Genomic DNA, 11,837 nt, shown 5'->3' with positions numbered 1-11,837 from the left:
GTGATAACTTTGACCGTTGCTGGCCGTTACTCTGTATCTGTGACAAAGAGTAGCTGCTGCCTTTAAACCCAAACACCAACTCACCCAATACGACCACTTCATCAAGCCAGTGAACTCTAGTTCACTGCACAAGCAGGTGAGATGAAAAGTCGGCTGGGTGAAATGGTGGGATGCCCGAAAGTGGGTCAACGACAAACTGGGTCGATACACATTTTACATAAACGACAAATGCGGTCAGCGACAGAGTGGGTCACATTCCTGAGCTAACCGCATTTGTCGTGTCAAGAGGCAACAAATGCGGTCGATTTTCATTTCTGCACCTCCCGACAAATGCGGTCAGCGACAGAGTGGGTCACATTCCTGAGCTGACCGCATTGTCGTGTCATGAGGCGTCAAATGCGGTCGAAAAAATGACCTACTTTGTCGTTGACCCAGTTTGGGATATATCGAAGTGCCCCTTGTTAAGATCATTCCCTTGGAAATGTAATATCTGAAACTCAAAATCCGTTTGATTGTGTTTGAAATCGACAGCAGTGCTAATTGCTGAATTTTTTATTGAAACTGAAAAGGTTTTTGATAGTGCTTAAGCTGTCTCATCCAAATTTATCAAAATAAATATTATGAATTGATACCGGTATTGTTTATTAATAAGTAAGTAAATACTTGTTGGGTGTGGTAGCTCTTGCGGCGGAGTCTGTCATGATTGAGGTTAGTTTTTCTTTCATACTTTTAAAACTTTTTTCGCTCAGATAAAATTAATTAACTCACTCTTTTTCATAAATGTAATTCAATGTCTAAATAATTGTTAATAATTATTATTAAATTGAGATTTTTACATTTTTGTACACCAATACGAATAAGTACTGCCTGGACGAGTTAGTAGACGAGCACACCTACAAACCATACTTGACACTGTAGAGCGAGCGACACAAAAATGTGCAAAAATCACATTTTTGTGTCGCTCTACAGTCTCAACTTACAGACCATAAAGAATAACGACCCCTACAAAGGGAAGCCAAAATGATGATTCCCGCAGCCCTGGCTGCTGGTAAAGACCACAAAAGTTTCAAGTATCAATATATTGTAGTTTTTCAAGCTCATGAATTGTTTTTGTTTTTGGATTACAGATAGTTTTAGTTTACTGTACATTTAATGTGTTCAATATCTTTTAGGGCCAAGCCACAAGAAGTGTTTTTGCACTGGCAGGGCAGGAATGTCAGCTGATTCCCGAACATCAAGCCTATCAGCTGATAATTTGAAATATGGAGAGCTTTCTGCCTGTTGACTCACTACCTCTGTCACAGTATGGAAACTTGGCTAGTACCCTGACGCCAAATACGCCATCTTGTTAGGAAGCGCCGCATTGTAATATAGTGAGGTCCACGTTTTAATGACAGTGGATAAAGATAGAAGAATAGCGATGCCGATTCTCTGCATTAATTAATCATGTTTCTACACTGTCAAAACATAATTGCCAACGTTGTGAACCTAGAAAAGGATGGTACCACCGACTTTGTCAAAGGATATACAAGGATAGCAAAACCAAAGTTGATCAAATACTGTCATTATAACGTGAACATCACTATAGTATTAATGGTAGGTTCGGATCACTTTAATGATCCAGATCAATTGATCTCATTCACTGCTGCGAGCCAATCAGAAGACCAGGATTGGAACTTTCTAAGGTCACGTGATGTGTTTAGTATTTGCGTCATGTAAAAGCATTGGTTAGATAGGCGTTTGATTACAAGTTTCCATTCTGTACCTATTCTGTGCCTCTGTAACCTCTGTTTACGGAGGGAGGTTACGGAGGTAGTGGCTGACTCGTCCGCCGCCAATGTTAAAACGCTTCTTGTGGTATGATCCTTATGCCCGCGTTCTTCACTTTCGCCGAGCTTGTATGAATGACGACTATGACAATAGTGTGCAGCTGTGAATGCTTTTACGTTTTACGTAACTTACCGTACTTAGTTATTAACTTCTTACTTCCGATGTCTTCAACTCGGTCTAAGAAGTGGGGAATTGTCAATATTATCTATCGATCTCCCAATCAGGTCGTCAGTACTCACCACATTCTTCTTGCCTTCTCGCGATTCGGTGACAAGAGATTCGGCAAAACCACAGAGAATTCCTTCTACTTTGTGGCAAAACTTGGTGAGAGAAACTTAGCGGAGGCATTGGGCTTATTATTTGGACTGTCGCAGAAGCATTATTATTATTTTACTTCCAGTCACCTGTGGGTCACCAGAGAGCAATCATTAGCGGCCGAGTGTAAAGCACACTGGAACACCAGAATTCGCTGGCAGGATGGTGACTCACTGTGCTGGTTCCAAAACTCTGGTGACTCAAGTGAGACCCCCTCTATTTAATCCATGTTTGATAAAATGTTTATAATATTTCATATCAAGCTCATTTTAAGTCAACAAAATCAGCAAGGAAGGGTTAAGAGGGTAGCAGGTAGTGAGTGAATAAAGTGTTGATATGCAATAGGTCTTGCAATACCTGGTTATGCATTGTTTTATGTGCATAAATAATGTATATAACTGGTCAATTTGAAATCATGATGTTTTCTCGATAGTAGATTGTTATTGAAGATTTAATGTCTATTTTCATGTATTTCCCAATATAGAATGAGGATGTGAATTTTGGTGATGCCAATATTCACTGCAAAGCTGAAAATGTGAAGAATGAGATAGATATCAATGAAGGAATTCGCATAAAAGAGGAACTCCCATTTGTCAAGAACGAGTTCTTGAATGAAGATGCAGTGGACCCACTCCTACCAAAGGTAATTCATATTTCTTTGATGATTATCTTTGCAGTATGTGTATTTTCAGTTTATTCCACTTTTGTATGGTATAAGTTATGATACGATACCAATACATTGTTTGTGGAATTAATAAGTATAATTATTCATCCACTGCGCAGTATTGACGATCGTTTTGCCATATTGTGTTTGCATCTTAAGACTTATTGCCCGAATCAATCTTCTCACCCACGGCCCCCCTGTTGCATGAACAAATATAAGCTAATATTCCAGTAATTTCCCATTTCAATAACCTGCTGACTACTAATTGACCGAACGAAGTGAGGTCTATGTTTTAACTAGACTTTTCTTCTGATTGTATGTATGTAACGCATATACGGCCAAACGCATTGATAGATCAATATTCCCACATTTGAAAAACAAATTTAATAGTTGATTAAAAATAAAATAAAACATGATTAAATGAACTAAATAATGCTGAAGAAAATAAAATATTTTTCATTTTAAAAAAATTAATTTTGAATAATATTAGAGAATTATTTTCATCAGAGGGAAAGATTATCACGGAACTGGATAAATTATCATATGGGATACAAATTCAAACGTGAACTGAGTTTGTTAACATAAGTAAGTTTTTGATCTTCGAGAAAACAAATAACAGTTTTCAAAGAGTAAATCATGATTCAACTGTGCATTGTGATTTAACTGAATCAACAAGAACAGGTGACACCAGATACTTGTGGATGAGAAAACTGCTTGAGGTCTACTGTTCACAGAACTACTAGTATTATCAGTTTGTATTTTCTCATGCTTCATATTTTCTCTAAGGCTCCAGATACTGTAGTTCAACGTTAGTAGACAGAAGGTTGTCTACTAACTTTGACCGTAGTTAATGTTTTCTACATTCAAGTTTCGAAAACAGTATCCTATATTATATTGCATTGTTGCATTATATTGGACAGTGGAAAGAAGGATTGTTCAACAATACAACAAAAGTCATTGATCACATTCTTGTTTATCCACTGATTTGTGACTGATCTTCCAGACACCAATATCATGATAAATAGCATTCTCCAACAAGATTTGGTGTAATATTAATTATACGAATTGTATTGAGTTATTTTCTTTCTGTTCTAGACTGAGCCTGTTGAATCCTGTTTTATTGGAAATTCTCAAATGGATAGCGACGAATTCAAACGTTGTAAGTAATACTGCAATCTCTTCTTATTCCTTCTATTGTACCATAATAGTAATAGCATTAGGCTATCAGTTAGGATGACATTCATTTTATCTAAATTCTAATTGTGCTAGAAACAGCTGTTCACGTCATTTGTGTTTATCTAAAATTCACATCACCATATTATTTTTTTTATATTAGAACAAATATACAAATAGTATTAAGGTTGTGTTCTAATTTTCTAGGCTGAACAAATTGAAACTAGTCGAACTGAGATCCTCCCAAAAGTTGGTTTAAATGGGTTATAAGCTACCCATTTCACTCTTGTGTTTTTTCATTGTATTTTTATTGTGTCACAAACATTTCTAGCAATGCCATGCCGAACCAACTGGCAATGTAGGTCATTAGGCTCTAACTATACTCTGAATGAAGTAAGAGCATCCAGTCAACCAAATATGTGCTTTGTAAGATTGTGTGGGATAGAGTCTTGCTCATGCAAACCCATATGTGACTGAATGTATTTAGTGTGAAATTGTGGCATGGCAGTTTTTTCTTATTGAATATTCAAGTCAGTTGCATAGGCTTCCGTGGAAAAGTACCGATAATTTCAAACAATTTGGTGATGCTTCTATTTGGGTCGGCTGGAAGCTCAGAACTCAACTTTTTCTTCAATCTGTATATAAATCACTATTTTATGACTTATGAGTTCAACCCAGTAGGCTACAGTTTGCAACTGATCTCAAAACTTTCCACCAGGGCTGACTGTCTGACTGAATCTGATATGCAAAGTTGCCATTTTTGAGAGCCACAGATGCATTGTATTGGAGGTTGCTATGATCTAGTTAGACTTTCTGATTATTTTATTAAGTGTTGTTTCTATTTTTTAGTTGGCCATGTGGCAGTTGTAAGTCTATGCAGATTGGAAGATTTAGCCTCAGATGTTGGATGGTCCTTGGAAGTCCAATCGTCCAATCAAGATGACGAACCATCAGTTGAAGGAGGTAAGTTTTTAAGTTACACAGTGCTGCAAAAATGTCACTGTTCGCTGTACTGTAAACCGTATACAATGCCCTAAGTAGATAAATAATGTTTATTTCCCAAAAACTAAAAACTACTACATCAAAATTACAGAAAATATTAGATAGTTTACAAACAATAGTTAGGGTCAGCAATTTTTTATAATAATGTTTTCTACATATTTAGTGTTTTGTGTGTGGAAATTGACCCACTCCACTATGCCATACCATGTTCTAGAGTTTTGTTTGTTTTTTGTATGCGAACTAGTAATTAGTAATGGTTTATTAAGACATTAGATGTTTAGTTGAAATTATGAGTTTATGTTCGAAATAATGTTTTCTATGTTCTGTCTTCCTTTGCTCAACAACCAATTGTGTAGTATTGTTTAGAACTGTCTAGGATGATTAATCTGTTTGAAGTTTGCAGGAAGTAGATCATATAATTTTGGTGCTGAATGATTGGAATGTCTCTTGTATAGTTCACCAGAACTATTGTCTTATTCACCTATAAATTTGGAAGAAAAATAGCACAAGGACTATCTTATTATTTTATCTTTCAATGTTATTACATTAGTGTCATTTGCATTGTAAATAAATAAATAAATATAGTGCCTTCCTTGCAACACTGGTGATGAGAAGATTCCTGTATCTGGTGTTGTGGTTGTGGTTTCTGGTTTGAAATGTTGTTGGGTTCTTGTGTAATCTGCATAGTATCTCCTTGGAGTAAAGCTGTCTTGGATCCATTACGTCAAACTCATTGAATAGCTGGTCCCATGAATAGCGTGGTGGCTTCTGGTTGATGACCCTCATGATCAGCTTCTATACCTTGAGGAGCGGTTTGATGTGTAAGAAGCTTGTACCTCCCCATCCTACAATCCCATACAGATACTTTAAATGGGGAATCAAGTACTTGTACAATTTTTGTACTTGAATAGTTTTCCTACAGCTGTATTGGTCAGTTGCAGTTTTGGTCACATCAACTCACCTATGAATGTATTCATGGCACTTGCATAAAACCCCTGACTAGAGAGAGAAGCCTATTCTAGAGACCGTCATGCTCATAACATAGCACTCAATTACCAGCCTTGTGATTCAATAAATAAATAAGCTATCACCTGATAATCATTCAACAGTGTGAAGATAAACTACGGAATCCACTGATTTCTTACATTGGGTGTTACATTTCAATGTTGCAGAATCTAGTAACAGTTCAGAAGGAAGGCTGCAGTTGAGCTGTTTGAGAAAGTATCGCATCAATAGATCAGAGAGAGGAGGAGATGCTGCCACCATTCAAAAGTCCAAGCACAGGAACATCAAAGCCTATCATTGCAGCAGGTGTAAGTTCACTTGCCTGACAAAGAGTCAACTGAAAGATCATCTACAGAGTCACGGAAAGGCAAAGCATGTATGTTCAGTTTGTGAATACATGACGCAAGATTCTTCTCTATTTGCAATACATTCCAAGATTCATGAACGTGGAAAACCACCTTACAAGTGTGATATATGTGATTATAAAACCATAGAAAAATCAAAGTTCATAATACACTGTAGAAGGCACACTGGAGAGAAGCCCTTCACTTGTGACATATGTAATTCCAAATTTGTTCGTAAATGGAATTTGGCTGTACATATTGCAACACACACTGGAATAAAACCATATAAGTGCGAAAAGTGTGATTACAAAGCCACCACCAGAGATTCTTTGAAATCACACATTGAACGGATTCATTTTAGCAAACAGATTCAAATAAAGAACTTCTTTTGTAGTCAGTGTGATTCAGAATTTTTTTACCGGTCAGATTTGTTAGACCATGAAAGGTGCATTCATAAAGAAAAGCCTTACTGCTGTGATCAATGTGACTACAGGGCTGCATCTTCATGTGGTCTGTCAAATCATAAAAAAACTCATTGTCCTACTGATGAAAAGCCTTACACATGTGAGATTTGTGGTTTCAATTGCAATGCTTTAGGAAATTTAAAAACTCATATTAGAACACACACTGCTGAAAAACCGTTCAAATGTGATATTTGTGGTTTCAAATGCAATGGTTCAGGAAATTTAAAAACTCATATTAGAACTCACACTGGTGAAAAACCGTTTAAATGTGATATTTGTGATTACAAGAGTGCACAGTCATCCTCTTTGAAAAAACATGTTCGAATTCATCATACTGGTGAGAAGCCATTTAAATGTGATATTTGTGACTACCAGAGTTCAGATTCGTCAACTTTGAAATACCATGTTAGAACTCATCACACTGGTGAAAAACCGTTCAAGTGTGATTTTTGTAATTACAGGAGTGCACTATCATCCTCTTTGAAAAATCATATTAGAACTCATACTGGTGAAACACCATTCAGATGTGATAGCTGTGATTACCAGGGTGCACAACTATCCAATTTAAAAATGCATAAAAGAAAGCATCACAAAACATAATTATGAGCTTTCACATAGTGGGCTTACCCTAAATAGAATTTCTGTCCCTATTTCAGTTTTATAAAATTCCCGCCAAATCCTGCAGGTGGACCAGAAATATTAATTTGCTTCTTTGTTTTGTATCTATAAAATTATAGCAAAAATCATCTGTGCCATTCTTTAAAATTTCAAAATAGAATTACCTCAATTTTGGCTCCAATTTCAATGTGAAGGTATATTAGGGCTGTCATTTCACAGTAAGCTACCTACTGAATCGATGAAAACCCTCTGATGTTAATTTGTATGTTCGTCAAAAATAAGTTCCGCTATGGTGTAGTATGGTCTACTCGTTAATTGAAAATATTTATTTTTCTTAATTTATTGTCATTATACTAAGATCCAAGGTACTAAATAAATGGTCCACCCCCATTAAGTCTGCTAAAGCGAACACATTTTTCTAAAAGAATGTACCGTATTTAATAATTGGAATCGCAATAAATAGAGCCAAATTCATATTCAAGTGACCTTTTACCTATAAAGGTATATTGACCGATTACAAACGTTAATTATAATAAAACATATAGTTCAATTCAACTGAGCTGCAGTTATATTTCATCTTGGTAACTACTGGACTTCTACACGTCTGGACTTCTACTTCATGATTAATGCTTGTTACAATATGTGTTATTTAATATTTCTTAAAATCAAATCTGTCAGGCTTCGTTAACCATACAGCTCTCTCATTCCCATGCTTGAGGATTGGCTGTTTAGCTTCTTGGTGTAGAAAATATTTCCAATTGAAAATGCTGTCTTCATTAACTGAAAAAAGAGCTTGAGGTAATCACTTTCCAAATTGACAATTCCAAATTCCAATTGCAAATTGACGATTTACTTGGTACAGCCGAGTTATGTATCAGTACAATATTTCAATTCATCGATACTGAAGATTGGATTGGTGTATTCTAAAATTCATGTTATATTATTGTTAGACAAATAAGAGGAAGAAAGATTTGATTTTAAAGAGGAGGAAGAGAGGAATTAGGGAAAAGCAATTAGAGGAGAGGATACGAAATTTATTCATTGTAAGTATAGTGTGATCATTAGTCAACATAAATATTTAATTCAACCTCTCTTCCATAATATAGTTGCGAGATTCAATTCAGCATTTCTCTTCACAACATAAATGTTTCCCATCAAACCAATATGCTGACAGTTTATTAAAGTGAATATCACTATAACAGTAGCCTACAGCAATATTAAAAAACTCTTTTATTAATTCTCTAGCCAAAACTGATGAATATTTTTTTCTTTTTGCAATTTGTACTTGTTTTCTTCCATCTTTGCTTGAAATCTTTGAAGTGTCATATTTATTTTGTCCAAGCTTATTTAACTTTTGTAACTTGTTTTTCTGTAACTGGGCACCTGCCGAAAAACCTTCGGGTTTGGCAGGACCCCAATTATTGTTTAAATTGTGAATAAAATTTTGATTTGATTTTTGAATAGTATCATCTTTACTACTTCCACAAAAATACCTCAATCACATGAAATTCATGTATGAAAACTACTTGAGGATTCTGGGACTGTGCCACTGTATGAAAACTATTCAACGAGATTTTTCCGGATTAAAGAACGCCAATCGTCAACGAGATTTTTCCGGATTAAAGAACGCCAAGCCTAGCCGGTTGTGATAGCCTAGCATAGTACTATGAATAATACGGTACTAAAAACCGTTACCCACAAGGATTATGACCTGTTCACGTATTTCGACAAGAAAATTCATTTACATATTGGGTAGGGTAGGCTACTAAAGCCTATACTTTAGATAATATACATTGCGCAAGTGCAGGTGTAACTATGCGTGCAGATGAGAAACATAAACTAAAAGGAACCATAGAAACAGGTTGATTATGACTTGTCTGTCACTGCTCACACTAAATCGCAAGTGCGTAGGCTACGCTTGCTTGCACTTGCGATCAGTGTAAACGTGTTTCTATGGCTCTTTCCAGATTTTGTCTCTCAACTACATGCGCGTACACTTCCGCAAACGTGCATCCACTATGGTTTGTGCAAATTCAGTGGAAAAGATCGAGCATGAGAATCTCTACAATTAATGTTCAGTAACAATTCACCTAAAATTGAAAATAAGCTTGAAATTCGAGAAAATGTGATTGTTCAATTGCAAACTGTTGGTAACTGTCGATTCTATTAAATCATTCACTATTAAGAGATTGCAGACCTCATGTGTCTTCAGCATTATTGTCCTGTTACCAGCTGATTGAAATTAAATATTTTTTCAATCCTTTTTTAAAATGCACCATCCTTCTCTCTGATATTGATTGGCAACCGATTGAAAAACTTAGCTCCCATGTAGGATGGGCGTTTTTCAAAGAGTTGCCTCCTATGTTGTTGAAGTGCATACGTTCTTCTTGAGTGGGTATTATATTGATGATTGACGACATATCCTTCATTTTTAAATTTTAGAGTCAGAATACATTCCATTATAATATAGAGTCCATAAACGGTCAAGATGTTGAGGCTTTTAAATTTCTCTCCTACAGATTGTCTGAAACCTAACCTCAAGATTATTCTAACAGTTTTTATGTGTAATATGAATAATTTTTCAAGTTTCCAAGAGATGTTCCTCCATAGAGAACTATTCCAAAAGACAGGTGAGAATGAATGTTGGCGAAGTAGATGGTTCTCAGTGTTGTCTGGCTGCAATAATTGGACAACACGCCAGAGTTCATCTCCTTCAATACACCATCCACGTGGAAATTCCAAGACAATCGTTGGTCTATTGTCAATCCCAGGAACTTTGACTTTGAGGTTTCCTGAATCAATTGACCATCAACGGCGAAATCAGTCTCCTCACTCTCGCGAATTCCAGCTGAGAACTTTATGGCCTCACATTTGGTTGCATTCAATCTTAGACAATGATCATTGAAGAATTCGACAATCTGAAGCAGAGCTATATTAGCGCGCTCCTCAAGCTCTTCTCTGAATCACCAGCCACATTCAGAGTGGTATCGTCAGCATATATACACAGCTGCACATGTGAGTTTCGCGGTAACAAAACTAAAGGAAGATCCTTCAAGTAAATGATGAAGAGGATAGGGCCTAAAATAGACCCTTGAGGAACACCTTGAGTCACACCCTTCTTAGTTCCGATTTGAAGACTTCAAATCTATCATTTATCCTTCTTCTCACTGTCACATATTGCATTCTATTGGAAATATAGGATCGCATCCACTGCAGATGTCTACCAGTCACCCCACCCCATGTAGCTTGAAGTAGGCCTATAAGAACTGTTACAATTAATTTGGTAATCCAATATAGTAAATGTTCATTTTCATTCCCAAATTCAATGAATTATGGTACTGGTAAGTCTGTACATTAATTAGAATCAATAGGTGATACTCTAAAGGTTTTCTCTACATTACTAATATAATCAGCTCGAATATTCATACTCCATTACAACCAACGTAATACAGATGAGTAGTGAGATAGTGTATAATCTTTATAGGTCACAATGGGAAATATGAGAAAATAAATTATTATAATCGATAATTATAATCAAAACAAATGAATTAATATGCAAAAAGAATATAGTTTCACAATTACAATTTTACAAAAAATGAGTTGATAACTTGAGGAAAATGCATATGGGTTTCTCCAAGAATTGGCACTTTCATCAAGAATTAATGAATAAAAATAATTATACTGATATTATTAATTGCACAATTTATTTGATGGTTTCATCAAGTCGAATTATAAATAATTTATCTATAAATATTACGCAAGAAGAAATAAATAATTTCTTAAGAATTCAATTGCACTAGATCTCATCCCTGGGAAAACTTATCGCCATGTAGACACCACAAAATGACCGCTCCATAAGGAACATGGCCTGTATTTATAGACCTTGGATGAAGTGGTCATTGACCGAGCGAAGTGAGGTCTAAGATTCAAGTCGCCGGTTTGGCATTTCTCTTAATGTTTAAATGTTGCGCATTTACGGCGAAACGCGGTAATAGATTTTCATGAAATTTGACAGGTATGTCCCTTTTTTAATTGCACGTCGACGAATATACTAGGTTTTTGGAAATTTTGTATTTCAAGGATAATATTAAAGGAAAAAGGAGCCTCCTTCATACGCCAATATTGGAGTAAAAATCAGACTATAGAATTATTCATTATAAATCAGCTGACAAGTGATTACACAGATGTGTGGAGAAGCCAGTCTATTGCTGTATTTCCATAGGGTCTATAGTTTTAATCAGGTACTTGTGGATGAGAATACTGCGTGAGGTCTACTGTTCACAGAACTACTAGTATTGATTGGGTGAGTTGGTGTTTGGGTATAAAGGCTATTGGATGAAGTGTCGGTTGGGGGAAGTGGTTTTACGTCTTTTTCACAATTCCAAAATATTGGGTGAAAGATGAATTTACTGACAACTGAAT

At 35.8% G+C, this 11,837-nt stretch overlaps 1 protein-coding gene across 1 annotated transcript; it reads left to right on the top strand.

The window, feature by feature from the left end:
- Positions 1–490: 490 nt before the first annotated feature.
- Positions 491–8,876, top strand: LOC111050250 (zinc finger protein OZF-like). Its single transcript, XM_039444653.1, has 5 exons — positions 491–708; positions 2,630–2,788; positions 3,905–3,968; positions 4,832–4,945; positions 6,157–8,876. The coding sequence occupies exons 1-5, from the start codon at positions 700–702 to the stop codon at positions 7,395–7,397; spliced, it is 1,587 nt and encodes a 528-aa protein (XP_039300587.1). The 5' UTR covers positions 491–699; the 3' UTR covers positions 7,398–8,876.
- Positions 8,877–11,837: the final 2,961 nt, after the last annotated feature.

This window comes from Nilaparvata lugens, unplaced genomic scaffold (assembly GCF_014356525.2).
Source record: "Nilaparvata lugens isolate BPH unplaced genomic scaffold, ASM1435652v1 scaffold5183, whole genome shotgun sequence".
Classification (NCBI taxonomy): Eukaryota; Metazoa; Arthropoda; class Insecta; order Hemiptera; family Delphacidae; genus Nilaparvata; species Nilaparvata lugens.
The sequence above is the reverse complement of the archived record's forward strand: the minus strand, read 5'-3'. Positions and strand labels throughout refer to the sequence as shown.

Excerpts from the sequence above, each read along its gene's own strand:
- LOC111050250 (XM_039444653.1), top strand. Across the intron at positions 2,789-3,904 it reads TGGACCCACTCCTACCAAAG|ACTGAGCCTGTTGAATCCTG; the intron begins GTAATTCATATT and ends TTTCTGTTCTAG. Across the intron at positions 4,946-6,156 it reads CGAACCATCAGTTGAAGGAG|AATCTAGTAACAGTTCAGAA; the intron begins GTAAGTTTTTAA and ends TCAATGTTGCAG.